Source organism: Populus alba, chromosome 12 (assembly GCF_005239225.2).
Source record: "Populus alba chromosome 12, ASM523922v2, whole genome shotgun sequence".
Classification (NCBI taxonomy): domain Eukaryota; kingdom Viridiplantae; phylum Streptophyta; class Magnoliopsida; order Malpighiales; family Salicaceae; genus Populus; species Populus alba.
Genome location: NC_133295.1, coordinates 6686739 through 6712158, shown reverse-complemented (window position 1 = coordinate 6712158; position 25420 = coordinate 6686739). Strand labels below are relative to the sequence as shown.

The following is a 25420-nucleotide window of genomic DNA, read 5'->3' as shown; positions in this document are numbered from 1 at the left end:
CCCTTTCAGCTATAACAAAAGCCTACTAGGACTTCCTAATAACAGTTATAAACCACTCTACACCGGTATCCTACCAAATCCTCCCACTTTATAACCCCGACAATGCTTATAAAACATGAGACCCATCATGAACAGGGACTTGGATGAGAGAAGAGCTAAAGGCTTTATTTTTAGTATGATGAAAAAATTATACTTAGACACAGGTGTTAAAACAAGAAGTTTTACTCCTTGTGTGTTGTTGAAGAAGACGATGAGGATAGTAAGGAAGATAGAGTAATCGAAGTAAACCATGACACTCATAGCCCACACATATCTCTTAATGCCTTAAAAGGAGTGATTGGCCTAAATACTCTTAAAGTCACTAAAAGGGTAGAGAAATAACCATTGTATATCCTTATGAACTCTGGAAGCACACACAACTTCATCAGTAATCAAGTGGCAGACATGTGGCGTTGTAAATTCACCAGTGTTAAAGCTTTAAATATGCAAGTAACTGATGGTGGAATTATAACCTACACTGTTGTGTGCAACAACTTTCAATGGTCAATGCAAGGAGTTGATTTCGCAACTGATGTTTTTACCTTGGACCTTAAAATTTGTAATATAATCCTAGGAATTCAATAGCTAGCTAAATTGAAAACCATTGTTTGCAATTACAAAGAGATATGGATGGCATTTATATGGCAAGGTTTAAAGTCTTTATCAAAGAGGATAGCCTAGTATCAGTAAAGACTGTCAAATTTGAGCAACTCAATAGCTTGTTATGCAACACTAGATTAGTTTCTGAAATTACTATGTGAAACCTACACCTTATTAAGGATCAAGATCGCGAGGGGCAACCAATATCCATTAGGTTATGACCTTGTGTTCTTGAGAATGCTACTTTAGCAATTCTGCAAGAAGAATACCAAGAAGTGTTTGAGGAACCTAAGAGCTTGCCACTACCTCATAGCTATAACCATAGTATACCCATAACATAGGGCTATAATCCTGTCAACCTTAAGCCCTATAAACACTTAAGCATATAAAAGGATGTGGTGGAGAGAATAATTAAAGAAATGTTAGAGTCGAGAACCATCCAACACAATCATAACCCTTTTACTTCTTCAATAGTCATAGTCAAGAAGAATGATAGATCATAAAGGTTATGCATTGACTACAGAGCATTAAACAAGCTTACAATGAAGGATAAATTCCTTATTCCTCTAATAGATGAACTCCTAAAGGAGCTGGTTGGTGCCTTTATTTTTTATAAGATAGACCTTAAATCTAGTTACCACTAGATTAGAATGTCTCCTGAGGATGTTTATAAGACTGCATTCAAAACTCGCAATGGACATTATGAATTCCTGGTCATACCTTTTGGCTTGACTAATGCCATTTGCGAAAGTTTATCCTTGTATTTTTTTAATGATATTTTTATCTACAGTAACATCATGATAGAATAATTGGGGTACCTAAGAACTATATTTGAGATACTAAAGATTAGCCAGTTATATGCTAGGGCCAGTAAATGTGTTTTTTGCAGTACCCAATTTGAATACCTGGGTCATGTTATCTTTGCAGCAGGGTATCAACTGATCCATAACAAATCAAGGCCATACTAGATTTGCCTATCCTAAGCAACATTAAACAATTGAGAGGATTTCTAGACCTCACATGATACTACATGAGGTTTGTAAAGGGTTATGGTATCATATGCAAACCTTTAACACATCTGTTAAAGAATGACTCCTATTTATAAAATGAAAAGACAACCAAAACCTTCAATCAGCTCAAGAATATTATGATTAACCCCCTAATATTAGCATTGTCAGACCTGGATAAATAGTTTATTATAGAGACAAATGCTAGTAACAGAAGAATATAAGCAGTTCTAATATAGGAAGGTCGCGTAATTGCTTCATTAGTAAGTCATTTGAGGTCAAACAATAGACACTCTCCACCTATAAAAGGGAACTGCTAGTTATTCTACTTGATGTCACTAAATAGAGGCACTACTTATAGGGTAAACATTTCATAATTCGCACTGATCATATTAGTCTTAAACATTTGTTGGAACAAAAGGTGACCTGCCCATCACAGCATGTGTGGCTAGCTAAACTACTTGGCTTTGATTATGAGATCAAGGATAATATGGTTATTGATGCACTATCCAGGGTGTCTTGCGGAGAATTAAGCACCCTAGTAGTCTCTACCATCTCTACTACACTTATGAAAGATATTAAGGAATCCTAGGTAAATGATAAAGTTGTGCAAACCCTCATCTAAGAATTGAGCATGAATCCTACCTCTCACCCCCATTACTTATGGATCAATCAACTACTGTGTTAAAAGGGTAAGGTTGTGGTTGGCTATAATGTGCCTCTTCAAACTAAGATCATTGCGTTATATCATAACTCAACAATAGGGGGCACTCAGGAACTATTATTACAACCAAAAGGTTGGTTAGCTGGTTCTATTGGAAGGGGCAGTAGAAAAACATCCGATGATATGTCAAGGAATATCCCATTTATCAACGGAACAAATCAGAAAACACACGCACCTCAAGGTTACTACAATCACTCCCTATACTTAAAGCCCTCTTTATTGATATTAGTATGGATTTTGTTGTGCGGCTGCCTAAGTCTGAAGGTAGAGATGTTATAACTGTGATCGTCGACAGATTTAGTAAGTATGCACACTTCATGGCCGTTCACCATCCATATATTGCAAGTTCTGTGGCAAGAGTCTTTCTCGACAATGTCTGCAAATTGCATAGACTACCAACTACCATTGTTAGTGATAGGGATGCTATCTTTCTAAGCCTCTTTTGGAAGGAAATATTAGCTAGAAAAGGGGTGAAACTATGTTACTCCACTGTCTATCATCCCCCATCGGACAACCAGATGGAGGTGGTCAATAAATGCCTCAAGAACTGTTTGCATTACATGACAGATACCTCTCTAACTTAATGGGTTAAATGGCTTTCATAAGCAGAATGGTGGTATAACACCAACTACCATACTACTACAAAATCCACTCCATACGAAATCATTTATGGCTACCCTCCCTCTCTACACATTCCATATTTCCCAAGGGACTCATAAGTAGAGGTCGTGGGTGATGTTTTAACAGGGAACTAATGTTGTAAACTGTTAAGAGGAATCTATAGGATGCACGACACAAAATGATTCAATTAGCAAAAAAGAACAAGAGCGAGAGATCATTTGCAATAAGAGATCTAGTCTACATCAAATTACAACCATATAGATAGAAAATAGTAGCCCACATACAATCTAAAAAATTAACCTCAAAGTACTATGGTCCGTATAAAGTTTTAGCAAGAATTGGTATCGTGGCCTATAAGCTAAAGTTACCCGCCTCTACAACCATCCATCTCATATTTCATGTATCCCTATTGAAGAAAAAGGTGGGAAATAGGGAGGTGCACACCACATTGCCAACTCTGCCCTTTGGACCTCTTTTTTTCCCACAAGCTATACTAGATCGGCGAATGGTCAAGAAAAATCAACAAGCAGTCGCAGCCACCCAAATACTCATTCACTGGACGAGCTTAACACTAGCAGAATTCACTTGGGAATTTGCTGATGAACTAGCTCTGTAATTTCCACAATTCGACCTTGAGCACAAGGTCTATTTGATAAAGGGTCAACTGTTGCAAGGAAGGAACTGATAAGTGGGTTTCTTTGGGGGGGAATTCAAATTAGGTGCATCAATAAGACAATACAATGTGTTCGGTGTATTGCAAGTATAAGCCAATACTATGCATTTTATTTTACTTGTTTAGTAGCTAGTAGAGCCACGTGTGTTGGGAAAAAAATGCTAAAATGTTAAAGAATGGAAAGGCTACTATATATTGTATTTTGTTTCAACAGAATGCATGCAGAATTTAATATACAACTCATCCCAGCATTTTCAGAGATTACTCTTCTCACTTTTCTCTTGCTTTTTTCCCTTTCCCCTTTCCAGCCTTGTGCACCACTCATGTTTTCCCTTCATCTATCGCCATCTTCTTCTTCATTTCATTTGTTATCTGTTATATTTGAATCAAATAACCCATTGTCCATGTCTATTGCTCCAATTTTCCATTATTAAGTTTTTTGGTGCTTTATCTGGTATCTATTTATATTTCAAGGCTTGAGAATCAGTCACTTTCTATATTGAATGTTCAAGCACCAACTTGCTTGTTTATGTATATGTAGTTAATGAATTTCCAGATAAATTAATAATATAAGAAAATGGTTTTGCTTTGGATGTCGTCAATCTTTATGCTGCCAAATAAATAAAAATGACCCCTCGAGTCAATTTTGGCATATGTACTTTGGAGGGCGTTGGAGATCTTTCAGCCTCCATATTTTGGTAAATATTCTTGATTTTTAGCTGATCTAAGTGTTAGGGTTTCGAGGGAAAAGTAGCTTAATTGATTTAATAAAGGAGTAGGCAAGTCATTGCCCGTTACAACCATTTGGTGAGGCTTTGGCCCTGATTATAATGCGGGTGAGTTAAGTTTTACTGTTAAAACTCAACTCCATAGTTCATCAGTATATTGCTTTATGATTGTCTTCCTTCGGATTTTACGTAACATGTTTCAGATTTGAATTCTATATCATGAGCTATGTGTTTTACTTATTAAAAGTATGCATGTTTATCAAAATTATGCAGATGATAGATGTATATGAAATAGTTTATGAAACATATAAAATAATATTGCTCATGCTTCATTACATTTATAAATGAGTAATAACTTGATATTAAAAAGGAAAATGAATCAAAGAATTGAAACTTTTCAACTAATAATTTGTTTCAAAATTCAAACATGAGTTAATTTAAAGTAATTATAAGTGCATTACTAAAATAACATGTTAATTAACATATAAAAATTGTGAACTTTGTTCAAAATAAAATAATATTTAAATATATACTAATAATGATTTAATAAAAAATATATATTTATTTATTAAATTAAAAAATAAATTGTTGGGTTAAAATATATGTTAAAATATATATTTTAAATATTGGATAAAACAATAATATTATTGTCATTATAGTATTTAGTTCTATCTTTTTTAATGTCTACCAAACATAAAATAGAATAAATTATCTAGTCTAGTGCAATATCCACCAAACATAAGATACGAAAATTACCTCTTTTATCCGGTCCAATATAATTAATATTGTCCAATATACCAAACACCATTTAAAGGTACAATTGAGGTTTTCCTATTATTACTAAGCAAAATCTAAAAATTGGAACCACGAGATATATATATATATATATATATATATATATATATATATTAAAACGCGTGGGTTTGTTTTTATTGTAAAGGCAATTATTATTCATGCACACACAAATCATTGTGGATGACATCATGATGCACTGTGCATTTGTCAAAAAATCATTTTGGTCGTCAATTTTTTTAGCGAATTAGTTTTAATTGAAGGTCAATTGATTGTGATTTTCTAGGAAAAGATAGGGTTGAAAGAAGAGAGGCTGAAATGAAAAATCCGCCAAACACTTGTAGTGTGCCATAAGTTTCAACAATAAATAATTTTGGTCCTTAAACTTTAATAACGCAAATTATATAATTTCGACATGTCAATATTTTTCAAGTTCAATTTTGGTACAAAAGTTTACTTTTTATTTTTTGTTATTTTTTAGTTTCTAGCTAAAGAGATGAGAGAAAGAGGTCGTCGTATTCCAGCGATAGAGAGAAAAAAATGTCATTGACACTGATTTGATGAGAGGAGTTCATATTAGGTACCTTTTTTTTTTTTTTTTGGCTTAAAAGTCATTGAAAAAACAAATATGAACTCATTTTGAATTTTGGTTTCAGGTTGATTTTAGTTTTTAGGTTTTTTTTTTTTGTTTTTAAGGTCATGGATAAGTTTATCACACTTCATAAGGTGTTTTTCTAAATGTTTTGGGTTGAAAATGAGTTGAAAAACAGGTTTTTGGGTCAAAATAAGTTGAAGCCTGATTTTCTAGCAACCATAGTAGCCAGGATCTGGGCAGCATCAGACGAAGTGTTTGTCTTAGCAGGTGACGTGTCATCTAATTTATTTATTTTTTGCATAAAAAAACACAAGGGCTCGATCACCCAAATATGCTAGGTAGGCCCGGGTGCGGGCCGTGAAAAAATATGTCAAGCGGGCTAGTCTATCTTGCCAAGCTCAGCAATGTCTCACCTTTTCCTCTCTTTTTTTTCAATTAATGTTTTTTTTATATTTGTTTTCAAATTTTTTCTTTATTTGTATTTAGATTAATATTAATTTTCTCTTTTATTTTTTTAGGAAGCTTTTTTTAAATGACAATTATGTTTTGGTTATGCATTTTGGCTCTATTTGTTTGCCGGAAAAGTAGTTTCCTTTTGGAAAGTGGTTTTTCTTAAGAAGTGAATTATTTTTTTATGTTTAATAGTGTCATGAAAAATAAGTTATAAAATATTTTTCAGTGTTTGAATATGTCATGGAAAATGAGTTAAAAAATAACTTATTAATTTTTTATTTTTTCTCAAGTTTATTAAAATAATAAGGAACAATTCTTACAAATTTAAAAATTAAATGAGAATGAAATTGAAAAAAAAAATCTAATTTCATAAATTATCTAAAATAAAATAAATAACAATCAAAATAATAGAGATAAAATCTAACAGATAAAAGAGTTGAAAGATGATGAAATTAAAAAAATAATAATTTTAATTTCATAAATTATTTCAAATAAAATAAATAACAATAAAAAGAATGAGAACCAAATCTGATAAATAAAAAATTTCAATTAAAAAAATGACAAGAGAAAAGCAAATAACAATAATAAAAATAAGGACCAAAGTTAATATAAAAATCAAATTAAATCAAATTCTAAGGGATAAAGTTGGAAAAAAAATATTCAAAACAAAATATATAGCAATACAAAATTTGAGGACCAAATATGATATAATCAGCAAATAATATGATATTTTTATTTTTTTCACAATGTCTGAAAAGTGTTTTTCTGCCCAAAATAACAGGAAAACACTTTCATAAAAACCAAACCAAATTTTTCTTTGACTGAAAAGTGTTTTTCGTTGATCAATTTTTCTAATGACAAGCAAATGCAGGAAAGTTTGAAAAGTGATTTCTAAAAAACCACTTTTTTATGAAAACAAATGAGGCCAAAATTTTTAAAAAAAAAATTTCTTATTCATCTATAATTTTTATTTTATATCTTTTATGTAAATGTTCTTTATTTTGGAGAGGATAATAAATTTATTTGCATATAATATTTTTAATATGTGCAGACTTGCATAATATTTTATTTTCTTTTTATTTTATACAATCAATTAATGTGTATCTATTTCTATTACCATTTGATTGAATAAACAAATTATTTTAATAAATAAATATAGCAAATATAATTAGATAAATGTCTCGTCTTGTGAAATTAAATATCTTAATTTACATTTATCTTTTAATTTTTTATGTTTATTTTTAGTTATTATTTATCATTTATTTTTTATTTATTAACAAACATAATACTTGATTTATAATGTATACATAATTTTTTTTATTTTCACTTATATTTTTTTGAATTACAAAAACATGCCAAAATTTTATTAAAAAAATATATATAAATATGGTAAAGCGCGAGTCAAGTATCATATATATAAAGAAGTTCCAAAACGACAGCAAAAGCTTCGCGTACTGAGCAAGCCGTCTAGTCCCAAGATTTTTCCAGGCGGAGACTCTCAAGACACATGTCAAAAACAAACCCGCACACACACATACAAGAGAACAACGAATAAACAAAAACAAAAGGAAAAAGAAGCTTGTACTCTTTGGGGGCTTATAGCTGAATTTCTTAAACACTAGCAACCACTCGTTGTCTCACCATCTTCTCCATGCACCTACATAACTAGATACCTCTTCAACTATTTAATTTCTTTTGTATTTTTCTCTATTTTTTTTTAAATCTTTTGCAAGCATATGGGTTTTTATATTTTATTTTTGGGGTTTTTTTATTTCATGGGATAAGAATTTTATTGTCGAATAAATTATTGGGATAGGTAAAAAGAAAAAAAATGGAGTGGGATAGCAATTCGGATCTGAGTGGAGATGAAGATGAGGAGGGATTCATGTTAAATGATGGAGGAGGAGGTCTTTTGCCTTTTCCTGTTGAGAATTTGCTGCAAACTGCTCCCTGTGGATTTGTTGTCACTGATGCTCTTGAACCTGACCATCCTCTTATTTATGTCAATACTGTTTTCGAGATGGCTACTGGCTATCGAGCTGAGGAAGTTCTTGGCCGTAATTGGTACGTTTTCTCTTCAATCTATTCTGTTTGTTATTCAAATCCCACTTCTTTTTTCTGGTTTTTGTATTCAAGAGAACGAGGGTTAATTGCCTCCCCGTGTTTTAGGAAGTGGGAATTATTTAAATGCAGGGTTTTGTTCTTTAATGAAAGAAATGAGTGCTTATTTTTTGGTCGCTTGATGCACTTGAGGTTACAATTTGGCAACATGGGGCAAATGATGGTTACGGATTCGTGTGCCCTTTTGTTTTGTTGGGTCCTGAGAAGCCAGCCTCTTTTTGTGGCTTTTGATGTTTTTTTAGCAATAAGAGATAACAGCTTGAAAATGTATAAGGAAGCCGGTGATAATTAGGCATTTTGCTTCTTTTTTTCCCCACTAAGTAATTGACTCTTGAACATCTTCAATGTTTGACACTTAATTAAACGTGTATGAAAACCAACTTGCCTTCTCAAAAGGGCTGAGTTTTGACTTAGGAGAGAGATATTTGAGAAATCCATCTGCTGATACTTGTTTAGAGGGTTGTTGTTTGGGGAACATGTTGTTGCGATCTAACTATAACAAGGATAGGATAAAAGCTTGTAGTTTAAATAGGATTGGAAAGATGTAGGTTTGATGGTGGAAAATTGGATGCTTAAAAGTTTAGTTGGAGGAAACTTGGGTAGCATATCCATGTTAGGACATTAAGGCTTGTTTGCTGCTTTATTTTGGACCCAACTACAAAAATAATTAATCGAAATGAGAAAAAGAAAACCCAAGGGGATATGTGACTGGAAGTAGGGAAAAGGGCCTAATGTGTGCAATCAAGCATGGAAGATCCAAGTTGTAGATGTTTTAAATATTATTTGCACAGTTAGTAACAGGGTGCAGTATTTGATGCTGTTTTGGGTGTAAGTTTTGAGAGTAAGGTTTAGTAAACTAATAATTCGTAAGCCAGGGCTGCACTGCATTAACTTTGATTACTCATAACAGAAAAAGAAATAGAAGATTGCCTCAAGAATGATGGAAAAGTAGAATGATAAATGCTGGGATAAAGAAATCTAGACATATATTCATTAACAAAACTATGCTTGAAGTTCCTTTTTAGTCAATACATAATGAAACGTGACAAATATAGACTGTTGACCTTTCCTATCCTGTTAGGAGCACAAGTACAAATAGGAAGTGGGTAGTTGGGACTTTTATAGTATATTGAGGCTACCAAGAATGCCTAGTAACTTTAATAACTCCAAAAGTTAGACACAGCAGACTTTACATGTAGCCTATTCCAATAAAATCAGAAATCAAAACGTGGTCATAATGTAATAAAAATAGACCAAGAACATATCAGTTCCTTTCAAAACTACTGTGGGTACTTGTTTCAAAATGCATTTTATTTGTTCCTTCAGGGCCCCTTAATTTTAGGTTTCTGAAGGGATTGCTATGGAAACTGTAAAAGGAGTTTATAATTTGCAGGCATTTCCTATAAATGAATTTTAGAATTTCAAAATTCATAACTAGCTGTAGGCAGTATGGGTGTAAAGGAGTTTGATGAACCTATTATTATTGTTTCTTCTGAACTTTCCTTTTTATTCAATTGCATTTTGTTTTTCATGCAATCCATTATTAGTAAGGTACCTACTCAAATTTATGCAATACATGGTCAATTTGATGAATGGTGATGATTGATGTGAAGTCATGAACAATTCCTACTTGTATCAAAATGCTAATGCATCAAGTATCAATCTCCTTGATATGAGTAAAAAGCGAGGAGTCATTCTATTCCGACATTATCCGGAATTTTTTGGAGTTTATACCTTGTGCCTGCTTGAGGTGAGGAACAAGGAAAGTTTCTATTGACATTATGTGTGGACTTGAATCTCTTTAAATTTTGTTGTCATTGTACTAGGTTTCAAAGCAGGGATTATTGGGAAGATGCATAGATCCCAATTTCTCTGATGTTTTATGAAATATATTATGTCAAAAAAAAAAACTGTTGATGTTATGTATTTCATTTACCCATTAAAAAGTTTCCACGTGTTGATGGCTTGAAACTTTACTGGAGATTTGATGGTTTCCTATTTATTTCTAGCTCTTTGTCCACTTTTTGGATGTCTATATGTGCTCCATGGTTTTGGATTTGGTAAGAGTGAAAATTGATCCAGTGAATGGAAGAAAATTGGACAAGAGGGGGAAAGCACAATGGTTGGTAGCGAGTCAAATTGCATCTAATACTGGGTTAGTGTAAAAAAATGCTGAGCCTAGATTTTTGCTTGTTTGGGTGAGACAAGGAAACCAACCAACCTTGAGAACTCATATGCTAATATTTGCTTGCGTAGGAATGTGTTGCTTTTCCTGTTTGATGTTACACAAGCCAAGCTTACCTTCATGAATTGAAATGTTTGTGTGTTTGCATTTGTGTGTATTGCACCTATTGAGAGTGGGGTGTTGATTCTGTTCAATCTTTGGTTTCTATTCAGAAATGCTCATAGAGACACTAGTCAAGGCTTAGGTGTCTTTCTAGGTGCATTTTTTTTTATTGTCTCATTATTCTTAAATATTTGAGGTGTCACACACACTAATCTATATTAATTTTATTTCTCTTGCTAGCCTGTATTAGTCAAGGAAATAAGAATTTCAGGGCTAGGGGGCAAGTTTTAATAAAACTGTCATTATGTGCTACTTGTTTTTAACCATATCTTTTGGTATGGGATCATCTCAGTGATACTTGACTAAAGTTCATTATGAATGATTATTTGTCAAAAAATTGTTAGCATGGTAAAACAATGCAATTGTGATTCATGTTTCTAAAAAGTGATATTTAATGCTTTGGTAATAGAATAGATGCCATCATCTCAAGATATCGTCATATTTCTTGACCTGGGATCATCTCACTGTATTCCACTTTTTCTGAGTACCTCTCCTTTTAATATAACCTGTAACTTTGTTGAATTGGAATCCAAAGTTTACATTTAGATATCACATCTTGTTGGAGATATGATTTTCCAATGGTAGGTGATGATGACACTTTACAGTTGATTTCATTTCAAGGTTAATTTAACATATGAAACATATCTTGTACTGGTTTGGATTGTTGATGTATTGATTAAATATGTGGAATTGATCATATGATTATCTAAGTATACTCTGGCTTATTATCAGTGATTGGAACAACTATTATTGGTAAGACCAATTACATCTTTAATGTACCCAGAGACTAGATGGTTTATCTGTTGTGGTTCAATGCGAATGCACAGGTTTGCAAGATTTGGTGCTGCAGTGGCAATTTTTTTATTCTTAGCTATCAATGTGATTAATTTCTTATTTTTGACCTTGGTTATTACCTTTTCGCGTATTATTAATTGTTTGACCTTGTGTAATCGATCTCATGTGTTCATGGTATTATTAATTGATAGCACTCATTGCATGCAACTCTTAATTTATACTTTCAAGCATTTCAGAGCTTGACTGGGTTACGAGAATTGTTTACATCCCTATATTGATATTTTTTTCAGAAGGTTTTGTCCTTGATACTTTTTAGCAAACTTTTAGAGAACTGAAGTACACTGGCACTAGCTAAAACTGGAGGTTACCTAGAGCAAAGCATTTCTACCATTGTTGTGTAGGTGCAGTGCTGAGTTTTGTCTAAAGATTCTTATTTTCCTATGTGAAAGCTGATGTATATGCACAAGACTATGTTTTTAGATTTACTGCATTTGATTTGATCAAGAATGTCATGTAACAGTACATGCTCTGAAAGTTAGTTTGGTAATTTCAGGAGCTTGATTTTTAAAGCTGTGTTTAAATTTTGAACCTTGATTTCTAAATGGTTACGAGTTTGACAGTTGAAAGTTGTAGTGTGATTTTAAAGTCTCGTATATAGAGCCAAGTCAAAACTATAGGAAAAAGTTTTAACGGATGATTTATTAATTTGTGTTGCTCTTTAAGCTAATGCTTAAGCAACATTTCATTGTTGTTTAATGTATATATCATGGACAGACATTGTGAGGATTCACAGAACCATGAAATTAATAATGGCTGTTGCTATTATGTACTACCAATAATTGGATTTTCACTTCCCATTACTTTTTTCTTCCATTGTAACGTGCTTTTTGAAAGCACACCATAATGGCCATAGCTGCTATTACGCAATGGCAGGGGCTGTTAACAGCCCATATTTAAAGATAATGGCTGTTGATGATTTTATCCTTAAAGCCAGTCTACTGGCAGTTTTGACTTCTACCTCATTTCTTTCATGCATTTTTTTTACCCTTCTCTCAGCACTCGTTGACACCAACCATCCTACCTCATTTTCTTCCCTAGAATTTCATTTTGTTTCCTATCTGCTGGCAGTTTTGACTTCTACCTCTTTTCTTTCATGCTTTTGTTTTACAGATGATAACTATGACTAAAGCACTCCACGGAGATCCTTTTTTGAGATGTATCTTTCATTATATATAAATTTAAGTCATAGTTTACAGTTTTTGTCATTACTAACCACTGTGTTACTGGTACCAAAAGTATAAAACATGCAAGTGCCACTAAAAAATTGTTGAGAGCTGCTTATGACTCATAACCATGATGGCTGTGACCTTTATGTCATGCCCTTGATGCCATGACTGTGATTAATACCATGCATAGAACCACACATGTATAAGTTTGCAGGCTGGCTCAATTGCATGCTGCTATGCTTATATTTGTGTTAACATAGATGGTCCATGATCTCCTGTATCATTTACAACTGTTTTTTGTCATTCTTTTTTAGTACATTTGTTGGGTTCCATGAAGTTGTGTCTTGGTTCTTCTCCACCTCCACATTCTCTTTTGAGTTTTAAGAATTGGCAATATGATATGCTTTTGTGTTCTTGTATTTGTTTATCATTGTAGAGTTGAATGATGTACAAGGGCTTTGCTTCTTATATTTTCTTATACTCTTTTATCATTCATTGGGTATTAGTTTGGAAGAATCTCTCTCTCTCTCTCATGCACATGTGCATGTGTTTTTGTTTGTGTTTGTGTTTGTGTTTGTGTGGCTGTTATAATGTTGACATTTTATGGTCATCATGGATTATTGGCCATTCTTTCATTATTCTGATACTATGCTTGTTACAGCTGTTTCTTGCAATGTAGAGGACCATTTGCTAAGCGAAGGCATCCATTGGTTGACTCCACAGTTGTTTCAGAAATAAGAAGATGCCTTGATGAGGGCATTGAATTCCAAGGCGAGTTGTTAAACTTCAGAAAAGATGGATCTCCACTAATGAACAGGCTGCGACTTACTCCTATATATGGAGATGATGAAACGATTACTCATGTTATTGGAATCCAGTTCTTCACCGAAACTAATATTGATCTAGGTCCTGTTCCTGGCTCTTTTGTAAAGGAGTCTGCAAAATTGGCTGATAGGTTTCGTTCTGGTCTCTCCACCTTTCGTCCATTCCCAGCTGGGGACCGTAATGTTTGTCGTGGCATCTGTGGGATACTGCAATTGAGTGATGAGGTACTGTATCTCAAGGTACTTTCACGTTTGACTCCAAGAGATATTGCATCAATCAGTTCTGTCTGCAGACGACTCTATGCGCTGACGAAGAATGAGGATCTCTGGAGAATGGTCTGTCAGAATGCTTGGGGTAGTGAAACAACTAGTGTTCTAGAGACTGTACCTGGTGCAAAGAGACTTGGCTGGGGTCGGCTTGCAAGGGAATTGACAACTCTTGAAGCAGCTGCATGGAGAAAGCTAACTGTTGGAGGTGGTGTTGAACCCTCAAGGTGCAATTTCAGTGCTTGTGCAGTTGGTAATCGAGTTGTCCTTTTTGGTGGGGAGGGTGTTGACATGCAGCCAATGAATGATACGTTTGTCCTGGATCTGAACTCCAGTAGCCCAGAGTGGCAACATGTCCAAGTGAGCTCCCCTCCTCCTGGTCGGTGGGGACATACACTTTCTTGTGTTAACGGGTCTCATTTGGTGGTCTTTGGAGGCTGTGGAAGACAAGGTCTATTGAATGATGTCTTTGTTTTGGATTTGGACGCCAAGCCTCCAACTTGGCGTGAGATTTCTGGATTGGCCCCTCCACTTCCACGATCATGGCATAGCTCTTGCACCCTTGATGGCACTAAGTTGATTGTCTCTGGTGGGTGTGCAGATTCTGGAGTACTTCTTAGTGACACATTTCTGCTCGATCTGTCAATGGAGAAACCTATCTGGAGGGAGATACCAGTAGCATGGACCCCACCTTCTCGGCTTGGTCACACTCTCTCAGTTTATGGTGGAAGAAAAATATTGATGTTTGGGGGTTTGGCTAAGAGTGGTCCCCTTCGTTTCCGCTCCAGCGATGTGTTTACCATGGATCTAAGTGAGGAGGAACCTTGTTGGAGATGTGTAACAGGGAGTGGAATGCCTGGTGCTGGAAACCCAGGGGGAATAGCTCCTCCACCCAGGCTTGATCATGTAGCCGTGAGCCTCCCGGGCGGAAGAATCCTGATCTTTGGTGGCTCTGTTGCTGGTCTTCACTCTGCCTCACAACTTTATCTTCTCGACCCTTCTGACGAGAAACCTACATGGAGGATTCTAAATGTACCCGGGCGACCTCCTAGATTTGCATGGGGACACAGTACCTGTGTTGTCGGAGGGACAAGGGCTATAGTCCTTGGTGGCCAAACTGGGGAGGAGTGGATGCTGAGTGAGCTCCATGAACTGTCCTTGGCTAGTTCAGTTATCTGATTTTCACAAGGTATATATACATTGGGAAGCTGTGGCAAAGGAATCCCTATAAGCCCTCAACCTCAACATTTGAGATCATTTGTTGGATTTCAGTTGAGACTGTTGTTTCGGTCACGAATAACTATCAAATATTGCTCTAGTCAGGACTTCTGTATTAAGTGGTGTCCATTAATGCATTTTCTTGTATCCAGTTGTTCTGACCCGGCATGAACTTGACATGAGGTGACATGAAACTGTGTTTTCTTTGTGAGGTTTGTATGGGATTCTACCTTTCACCATGCGCATTGGACATTCTTCATCGTTAGGTTAGTGGCTCTGGATAGTCTGGTAGGTATTATTAATATGTGTAGGTTTAATTTCTTGTTGTGTCCATGCTTTGCTTCGATTCAGTTCTGTAATCTTAAACAAACAGAAGTTGAGAAAAAAAAAAAAAAAAGGGTGTCTGTTTATAATGATAGTTTCTTGCTGTAAGTTGTAACTCGGCAAATAGCATCACTTTTTAAGATTACTACTTGGATGTTTTATTATGTGATGATGAATAAAACCCTAGTCTCTCCTTAAGCCGCTTGTGAACCGTTGTTCCCATCATGAAATGGGTGCCGCATCCATGATGCATTAGAATGATCCAAGTTGATTTTTTAGAGGATCCTAGCCTGATTTCTTCTAATCATCTTTATTTGTGCTGATTTCAAGTGAAACTGTTAAAAAAGAAGAAGAAAGAAGAGTACTCCTACTACTGCTGCTGCTACTAGGAGATTGTAACTATAGTTCTTTTATATATATATATATATATATAATATATTAAGAACTGTAGTTACAATCTCTACATTTTAAATAACTCGAAAAAACCAAAAATACGATTTCATAAGAAAGTAAAAGGTGTGGAATTGATGCTTTGTCTATGACCACTCCATTAGAGGTAGCTTCAAAAGGCCATTGATCCCTATTCTGTACAGTGTTATACTAGTTATATGCCCCGTGTGATGCCACGGATCAATTATTTTTTGCATTTTAAAAATAGCCAAGATCTAAAAGTGTTAGGTTTTTTTGTAAAGTTATACCCAAAAGTCTCAGTTTTGGTTGCATCACCTAATCCAAGAGTAATATTTATAATATTAATAATAACATTAAACTTGGGTTAACCTTTAGCATAAAAGTGTCTGAACTACAATACCAGATCCAATAACATTGGACGTGGGTCTGGCTGCAAGGTCGTGTTATAAAAGTGTGATAATTAAATAGATTAGTTAAAAAAAAAAAACCAACAGAAGAAAAAAAAGAAAAAAAATATGAATTAATTGGGTTAACCCTTCAAACCAGGTTAACCCGTCATACCTTGAATTCGCATCATGAAAATTTGATAATTAAAAAAAAAAAATTAATGGGTTAACCCAGAATTAACTGGGCTAACTCGTCAAACCAGGTTAACCTGTCAAACCCGGAATCCGTGTAATGAAAGTTTGATAACTAAATAGAAAAAAATTTAACATTAACAATTTAAATTAAACAAAAAAAATTAATTAAAAAAAAAAACAAAAGACATCAGCCTTTTCACTGTGGACTGCACTGTGCAGTCCACAGTCAAAGGCATAAAAAAAAAAAACTAAATGCATCAGCCAAAAACTACTTAGAAAAAAATTTAATATTAATAAACTAAATTAATTAAATAAAATTAATTAAAAAGAAAAAATAAAATAAAAAAAACCTCTAAGAAGAAAAAAATACTAAATAGAAAGAAATTTAACATTAACAAACTAAACAAAACGAAAAAAAAATTCTGGTTAACTCGTCAAACCAAGTTAACCCGTTAAACCCGGGATTCCGTGTCATGAATGTCTGGTAATTAAATAAAAAAAAAGTGAACATTAACAAACTAAACTAAACAAAAAAAAATTAATTAAAAAGAAAAAAAAATTGAGTTAACTCGTCACACCATGCTAACCCGTTAAACCCAGGATTCTGTGTCATGAAAGTCTGATAACTAAATTAAAAAAAATTAACATTAACAAACTAAATTAAACAAAAAAATTTATGAAAATAATAATAAAAAAATTGACAGGTCAACCCGGAATTAACTGGGTTCATCCGTGAAACCAGGTTAACCCGTGAAACTCGGGATATGTGTCATGAAAGTCTAATAACTAAATAGAAAGAAATTTAACATTAACAAACTAAACTAAACGAAAAAAATTAATTAAAAAGAATAAAAAGCAAAAAAAAAAATATTTTAACTTGTCAAACCAAGTTAACCCGTTAAATTTGGTAAACTTGTTATGAAAGTTTGACAACTAAATAAAAAAATTAAACATTAATAAACTAAATTAAACAAAAAAATTTTGTTAAAAAAAACAAAGGAAGAAGCAAAAAAAAAATCCCAAAAAACATAAAAAAAAATCAACTAAAAAAACTAAGACAACTTAAAAAAAAAAAAAAAAAAACGCCTAAGGAATCGGTGTTTTACTGTGGAAATGAAAAAATTAATTAAAAAAAAAACCATAAAAAAAAAAATTTGAGTTAACCCATTAAATCTGGAATGCGTGTTATAAAAGTTTGAAATAGAAAAAAATTTAACATTAATAAAAAAAATTTATTTTTAAAATATCCATTAAAAAAAACAAAGAAAAAATGAAGAAAAAGAAAAGTAAAAAGTAAAAAAAAAAATCTGAATTAATTGGGTTAACCCTCAAACCAAGTTAACCCGTCAAATCAGGGATTCGCGTTCATGAAAGTTTGATAACTGCATAGAAAAAAAAATTGACGGGTTAACCTATGAAACCAGAAAAAAAAAAAAATCTGGATTAACTTGTTAAACCCGGAATGCATGTTATAAAAGTTTGAGATAAAAAAAATTTAACATTAACAATTAAAAAAAGTTTTCAAAAACTAAAAAAAAAATGAAAAAGAAATTTAACATTAACAAAAAAAAAATATCCATTAAACAAAAACAAATAAAAAATGAAGAAAAAAAACAAAAACAAAATAAAAAAAAAAGACAGCTCAATTAAAAAAAAATTGAAAAAAAAGACTTAAAAAAAAAGCAAAAAGTTAAAAAAAAAAAGACGTAAAATAGCAAGGATCAGTGTTTTACTGTGGACTACACAGTAAAACACTAATTTCCGTTTTAGTTATATTTTAATTTTCAAACGCAGTTGGTATCACATAAAAAAAGAGTGAATAACTCCAAATATTATCAAATGAGTGAAGCTTTTGTATGATTTGCAAACAATTGGGTGACTTCAAGCGGCCACGCTTTTAATTTGAATATTTTGCACTCTTATATATCATAAAAAAGTTACTAAGAATCTAGTTTCTCTTGTCAATTTATATCCAATAAAGAAGAGTATGCATACTCGAGATATCCTTGACACTCGAGATATCATTATTTACGAGAGTACTCTTAATATAAGGTACAACAATTTCTACTTTCAATAAAGCTGGAAATATCCTCAACAATTAAAATAACTGGGTTGATTTAACTGTAATATTAACAGTAAACCAGGTTAATATATATTATTTAAGTATTTGTTAATAATTTTGTATTGTAGTTCCATTAGTTGAAGAGTGGGTTTTAGCCTAACGATTGCGGGTTGGAGCGAGGCTAGTCATAATATTTTTTTTTAGATGATTCGTTATTTAGTTTTATTTTTTAAAAAATAAATATGATCTTCTCTCATGCTCATGTGTTTGGGTTTTATTATAATAAAGCCCATAAATTATTTTTCTATTGGTCTTTAAGTTTTTTATTTTTTGTTTTAATATGTTATTTTTATTAAATTTTATCATTTAATATCGGATTAAAATTTTTTATTTAAAAAAAATTAAAAAACTCATTCAACCCGGTGGAATCTATAATCCAAGTCGAGGGTTAACTATGATGAAGATGATCTTTTTTTTTCTTTGATTTTTGTAATTTATTCAATATAACAAAGTCATGTTAGAACAATTCCTATACAATTTAATTTAAAATTCAAGTTTAAGCAAAAAATTAAGTTGAAATTTTTTGAATTTAAATATTTATATTGTATTTAATAACAATGCTAAAATATTTTGAAAGATCCAGATATTATTTTTTCTCTTTTTCTTGTTATGTTTTCTCTCCTTGTTTTTTTTTTTTTTTGTTCTTTTTCCTACTTATCTAGATATAAATATTCTAAGATAAGACTTTAGGGTTTTAATAGTTTTGTTTTTTTTTATTTTATTGATGTACTCAATTAATCTTGTTTTGTAAGAATACGGAGTGCTCAATTAAAAAAATAAAGCAGAGAAACTCAAATCTAAATTTGATCAAGTATGAGTATCAAAATCACAACTACCCAATTATTAAAACTAGAATGTAAGGAACTTATTATTATTTACACTCTATTTCCTATAATTCATAATAATGTCACAGACATAGACTAATTTGCACATAGTTAAGAAAATTAGCTCCAAAAAAACATAAACTGATTTTTTTGTTGGACTCAACGATCACAACCTGCTAGTTTGCTGGATTGCAATGTCCGAACCAAAACCTCCTTAACCCATCAAATTTCAAAACACAGGTACAGAACAGCTTGCAGTGCTTCCAATTTCAGACAAAACCATGTGCCACAAGAGCCAAAAGGAAAGAAAAAACCCTAAGACATTCTCATATTACCATCTAGCCCCAAAAAAGCAGTAGCCTATGGAGTAAAAGAAGAAAAGATTTCAACAAATAAAAAGAAAAGAAAAAGAAAACGTTCAGCAGAATACTTCACTGTACTAACCCAACAAAGACAAAGATCTAACCACTTGGGTTGTGTGCACTGTTTCACAGTTATATATCCTCTCACCTTGCCAACTAAACCCCCTAGGATCTTGCGCACTTGCCTTCTTCCTCTTTTCTCACTCGTTCTTTACTCTTCTTCTTCTTCTTCTTCAAAAAGCGAATCCCTTTCCCTTCCTTTGCTTTCCTTTCATTTCTCTTCTCTCAAGTTTCAGAAACAGGAAAATGCCAATCAATAAAGACCCTTCAACACCACCTCCCATGATTGGCAAAATTGGGCCCTATACTGTCTTCGTGACCCCACCTTCTACTCCCAGTCCCAAGTCTGCTGCTGCTAATGAATCAACATTTCCTGTCTATGATTCACCGAAGAAGGTTGTCTCACCTCCTCCCGTCCAGCCTCCTCCTCAACAGATTGACAAGTCTGTTTGTTCTCATCAAGTTTCAGATGGGTCTGTTCTTGGCCTCTTCAAAAATGCTGTCAACAAAGTTCAAAATGGTTTGTTTAGTTTTCTTTGTGTTGCATTTGGGTTTTCGTTAAAGTTTGCTCTTTGTTTGTTTGCTTTTGGAAAATTTGGAACTTTTCGATGGTCTAATTGTTACTCTTTGTTTGTGCTTAATTTTACTCTTAAGATTAAAGGGTTTGTCGTCTTCTGCAGCGCATTCAAGCTTGGATGACCATTTGGCAAGATGGTTTGGTTTAAATCAATCTAAGTATCAGTGGGCTTTGGATGATTACTATGAAACAAAGGGTCTGGTAAGATTTCTTGTATTATTATGGGGTTTCTGTTGTTCAGTAATTCCCTTTTATGTTGATGTAGAGCCTTGCAATAAGTTATCATCATATGGTTATTTCGTATATCTTTATGTTTTGTTTGCTTTATTGTTTTCTTTTCATTCCACAATATGTAGAATTTGTTCTTATTTGAGCCTTTAAAAATGATTTGATTGGGATGGGTGTCAGTGTAGATTGCTGCAATATGCTCTAAAAAGTTGTATTACTGCATACTAATTCACTCACTGGCATATCAATCCAGGAAGGTGGATGCACTGGATAAGTTGGATGTGTTATTACATATATACACTAAATACTAAAACTAAAGGATATACTAAATACTAAAAGACTGCTTCACTGTTCATCATATGAAGAGTGAAGCATCTGGCTTTTTTTTTTTGAACCTTTTCTTTCTTTCAATTGAATCATTCTATGGGCCTGCTTAAATATAATTAGGCTTGAAATTATGATAAACATAATAGATTAAAAGACAACGGACTGAAATGTAAAATATGTAGAAAAAATATGTCATTTCCCACACTCTCAACAATTTTTATTTTGGTCTAAAAGTTTATTTTGTTCATTTTTAAGTCCCAACTTTGAGAGAGAAGAGATAAAATCACTTGAAAACAGCGAGGAGAGAGAACATTATCGGTTAGGCCTCTTTTTGCTGAAGAAACTCATCATTCTTGATGTCAAAGAGTTTCATTCGACAATGAGAGTTTGATGATGGTGGTTTTTTTCTTTAAGCATTCTTGAAAAAAGAGATCAGACCTAGTTTAAAGATTTTTCATTTGGTTGATGTTCGTTTTTTGGTTGATTTTAGGGTATTTTGGGGTTGGAGAGGGTTTTATGGTATTTGGACGTATTTTTAGGTGAAAATGTGTTGAAAAATGGATTTTTAACCCAAAAAAACCCCTCCTCTTGTTTTTCCAACCACTGCAGTGGTGGCGAAAATCTGGGTTGTAACCCAGTAGATGACGAGCTGTTTGTCACCTTTTTTTTTTTGAAAAAGTAATGTGTGAGAATAGACAAATTGCAGTGTCTTATTTGGTGTGAGTTTCATTCTTCAGTTTTTAGGATAAGAAAAGGAGAAAAAATAGAATGCAAGGTCTGGAAAGAAAGAGATCATGGCAAGCTGAAAATCTTAATGACATCAAGACTATACAAGATAACTAGGCAGGAGTGCAATATTCAGGTTGTTAACTGATGTATTTTCATGCTTCAAACTAACTCGAAGCGCTACGCTTTGTTATGTCATACTGTCTATTTTTATTTTCTTTAATTCTGATACATTATTGTTGATGTATTCAAAAATTTTGCATGTCCAAGGGTGCTAAAATTTCATTCATAATTTAGTTCTCTATGGAACAGATCAATAACGTGCATTCACCTATAATGCATTTCTATTATAAATGGCTGTATTTTATAACCATTCAGAAATAAAAAGATCTAAGGTTACTGATCATTCAGAAATAGGATCACTAACGCCACATTTAGGATCTGAAATTAGTATACTTGATTTTCTATTATGGCTTCGTGATGTTCTAAAGTTGCACAACAACTGAAATTTCTTCCAACTGTGGAAAATATGGCCTTCAATTTGCATATCTCAGATACTGTAATGGATGGATAGCCAGGCAGTAGTGGTAAAAGAAGAGGATATATGATGGAAACCTGGTCCAGCAGATATATTTAATTATTAAATGCATTCAACATTTAGATAAGGTCCCCCTTAGTTTTGGCACTTTATGAATTACCCTATGTGGTAGATTTGATCAAGATTAACATGCCATGTTTGAGGGCAACAAATTAATGCATGATGCTGATGAGATTAGGCCCCTAAGTTTAATACATGTTAAAGCTGAATCTAGGGATGAAGTCAATCCTAAACCCGCTTCCTGAAATAGGTCTAATGCGGGAAATTTTGTTCTCTTTTTGTTGAACCAGGACATTTCACATGTTTTTACCTTATGAAAAGAACAGAAAAAAGAAAAATGATAAAAAAAAGGAACTTGATTCCATCTAATAAATAATAAGCAAGTACTTCAGATAAATTCCATTATTTGGTAGCCAGAAACTACTTGATAAATGATCACTTTGATGTTGGGTCATAGAAGTTTAGCAAACCTATTTTCTACACATTTAAGTTGTGAAGGAGGCAGATCTCTTTCTCCAAGTATGTTCTTGCTTTATTCTTTTGGTGAAAATCATGGACGCGCACAGTTGTTTGTTTCTGGTGTGGAAACTGATGTAAATATCTCATTTAGTCACTAGATTTTGTTCTGGTTATTTTCATATGATGCTTATGTTGCTCTTACTTTGGTGGACATATCAATGGTTGTGTATCGGTATCATATGTTACAGACATTTGATTTCATTGATGACAGGAAAAGGAAGGTGCTAAAGCCAAAGAAATATCTAGCAAAGTACAGAGTGTGTAGCATGGTTTGCCTGGTAGTAAGTGTTTCAAATCTATTTCTGTTCTACCAGATACTTATTATTGGATTTTTTTTTTTTTAATTTGAAAGATTGTTGGAATGCAGATTTTACAGAAAAGAACCATCTCGAATCTCCTTTTCATACCATATCTGTATTAGGTAATGGGATTGCAGAAATGCATCTGGATGCTTGAGTGGACCATTGTGCAAGTTTTTGAGATCTGCTCGTTTGAATTTTCTACTTGCTGCCGCAGCTAACCAGAATTCGGTTGTGCACTAGGCTGTGAATTATGTAACCTTACAATATTTTCATGCCCCCATATCTGTTATGTACTCTGTTGAGCTGCAATCTAATAACAGTACTATCAAGTTGCGAGGATATATTATAAGGTATTTGTACCTATAATTTAACTGAAGTAGTATTTGAAATGAGTATATTGTATCAAGGTTTTTTATGTGTATAATTTTATCAACTTGCTGTGCATGAGAACTCCACGATGAATACTGGGATTGGGATTGGTCCGAATCGTCTGATTGCTGCTACTGCTGGTTACTTTAAGATTCCTCATATTTCTCTCATTTGTTTTTCATTTTTATGTTTCTGGAGCTGGAAATTGAATGCGCGCTATGGATGTAGAAATCCCTGTGCCCCAAATTTTTATTCTGAATAGTTAATTCTATTATAAGATCAAGCATGCAACAAGTTTAAATCTTTTGATAATTCCCAAATATTCTCTTGCAGTTTCCTAGGAATTCCTTCTCTAAGTAAAACAAAATTTTCAAATTTCTTAGTTTATATAAGTTAAGAATGGATCAGAAAACGTCGGGCATCTCATTGATGGTCAACAAGAAATCATAAATTCCTAGCAAAAACTATGTAAAACATTAAGACGATAGTTCATCGTGAAGGAGTCCATCTAGCAGAGGATGTAAGTTGAGAGCAGCAAGCTGTGATCCCATGCTAGATGAACCCATAACCTACCTTAAAACTTAGTTGGGTGATATGCTGGATTTTATTTTTAATGCAAAGAAATGAAAAGACGTTTTGTTTTGTTTTTTTTTTTTTTCACTGTTATCAATCATTGCTTTGAGGTTATATCATGGACAAAAAGCAAACTGACAATGCTTTCAAAAGATTGACCAATTATAACAAGCAAATTTATTCATATATTCCGTTAGAAACCAGGAGTCTTTTTGAATGGGCCATCCCATCATCATGGAATTGAGAAATTTAGCTAAGATACCACCCTTTTTATATAGATATTTTTTTTTTATTTTGTATTTGTCTCACTTCTAAGTTAAGTGGTTTGAATTTTGAATTTAGTTTTTGATCTACTTAAATAATTATAAACTTATATTAAAAAATTACACAATTATCATTATCATTAAATCCAAACAATAGTTCAATTGAAAAAATAACCAAATAATTACAACAATTTAAATATAAAGTAAACTCAATAACTTAGAAAAATGAATATTTACATTCATAGAGTTATTTATACTCTGATTACATTCATGAATTGGAACTTCTGGATAAAAAAAATATATTTTTTGTATTTTCTGTTTATGGAATTGAAATTGCAAGTTTACTGATTACAAAAGCAATTACAAGCTTATTTGTCTATCACCTACTGTTCTATTTTCTATAGGGTTATTGCCTATAAAATTACCACCTACAAACTTTCGCCTACTGGTTTCGAGTTTGAAAGGTCTTGAGAACTTGATAAAAGTGCAATGCAGTAATTTTAGTGAAACCTTTTCACCTTGACATAATGAACTTAACTAGACATAATGAACTTAGCTAAACATAATGAAAAAAAGAAACATAGATAAACAAAATAAAAACATAATTATATAAGTATAGTAAAGGAAATGAAAAGCATAAACAATATATTAAAGAAAATATAACATGGAATAAAACTTAATCATTACAAAATACAAGTAAAGAGAGCAAGAGCAATATCTTGATCTGAACAACCAAGATGCCTAAATGCATGGCAAATGCCTTCTTTTATAGGTCAAAAATTGAAACTATTGATTTGATGACTAATTGTTGAGCGGGTGGCCACATCTTGACTTGGTGACAATCCTTATCTTCTTGTTTGAACAAAACATCATTGTTAATATGAGAATTTGAATAGATTTTTGTTATAAAAGTTCTAAAAAAGTGTCTCAACTTTCTAAAAAAAAAAAAGAATCGGTGTATTTGGACTTCTAGAACTCGAGATATGGATTGAACACTGAACAATGTCTAGGCTGTAGGACAGATTCCAACTTCTCTGTTGTTGCTACAATTTGAACTTGAAAACGGTCTTTTTGAATCTTGCATTCCTAATGAAAGTTTTAGGCGTATGTCTTAGCTTTCCATCCATATAGAGCATACCTAAATCCAAGTTCTATAGCTCCAATTATGATCCAATAACCGAATGGTGTTTCAGTTTGGGCTGAACCAACGTCTCTTTTCTAAGC

The 25420-nt window shown here is 32.9% G+C and overlaps 2 protein-coding genes across 3 annotated transcripts; both read left to right on the top strand.

Annotated features, from left to right (window-relative positions):
* The first annotated feature begins 7698 nt into the window (after nucleotides 1-7698).
* On the top strand, nucleotides 7699-15729 carry LOC118049046 (adagio protein 1). Its single transcript, XM_035058901.2, has 2 exons — nucleotides 7699-8296; nucleotides 13383-15729. The coding sequence occupies exons 1-2, from the start codon at nucleotides 8064-8066 to the stop codon at nucleotides 14989-14991; spliced, it is 1842 nt and encodes a 613-aa protein (XP_034914792.1). The 5' UTR covers nucleotides 7699-8063; the 3' UTR covers nucleotides 14992-15729.
* A 3960-nt stretch (nucleotides 15730-19689) lies between these two features.
* On the top strand, nucleotides 19690-23424 carry LOC118049045 (uncharacterized). Of its 2 annotated transcripts, none has more exons than XM_035058900.2 (4): nucleotides 19690-20234; nucleotides 20395-20492; nucleotides 22901-22967; nucleotides 23057-23424. In XM_035058900.2, the coding sequence occupies exons 1-3, from the start codon at nucleotides 19961-19963 to the stop codon at nucleotides 22952-22954; spliced, it is 426 nt and encodes a 141-aa protein (XP_034914791.1). In that variant the 5' UTR covers nucleotides 19690-19960; the 3' UTR covers nucleotides 22955-22967; nucleotides 23057-23424. The 2 variants fall into 2 exon arrangements, with proteins under 2 accessions (XP_034914791.1, XP_034914790.1); XM_035058899.2 differs by having other exon boundaries at nucleotides 19693-20234; nucleotides 22901-22970.
* The last annotated feature ends 1996 nt before the right edge of the window (nucleotides 23425-25420 follow it).

Excerpts from the sequence above, each read along its gene's own strand:
- LOC118049046 (XM_035058901.2), top strand. The coding sequence starts at position 8,064 with ATGGAGTGGGATAGCAATTCGGATCTGAGTGGAGATGAAGATGAGGAG. Across the intron at positions 8,297-13,382 it reads GAAGTTCTTGGCCGTAATTG|CTGTTTCTTGCAATGTAGAG; the intron begins GTACGTTTTCTC and ends TGCTTGTTACAG.
- LOC118049045 (XM_035058900.2), top strand. The coding sequence starts at position 19,961 with ATGCCAATCAATAAAGACCCTTCAACACCACCTCCCATGATTGGCAAA. Across the intron at positions 20,235-20,394 it reads TGTCAACAAAGTTCAAAATG|CGCATTCAAGCTTGGATGAC; the intron begins GTTTGTTTAGTT and ends CGTCTTCTGCAG. Across the intron at positions 20,493-22,900 it reads ACTATGAAACAAAGGGTCTG|GAAAAGGAAGGTGCTAAAGC; the intron begins GTAAGATTTCTT and ends CATTGATGACAG.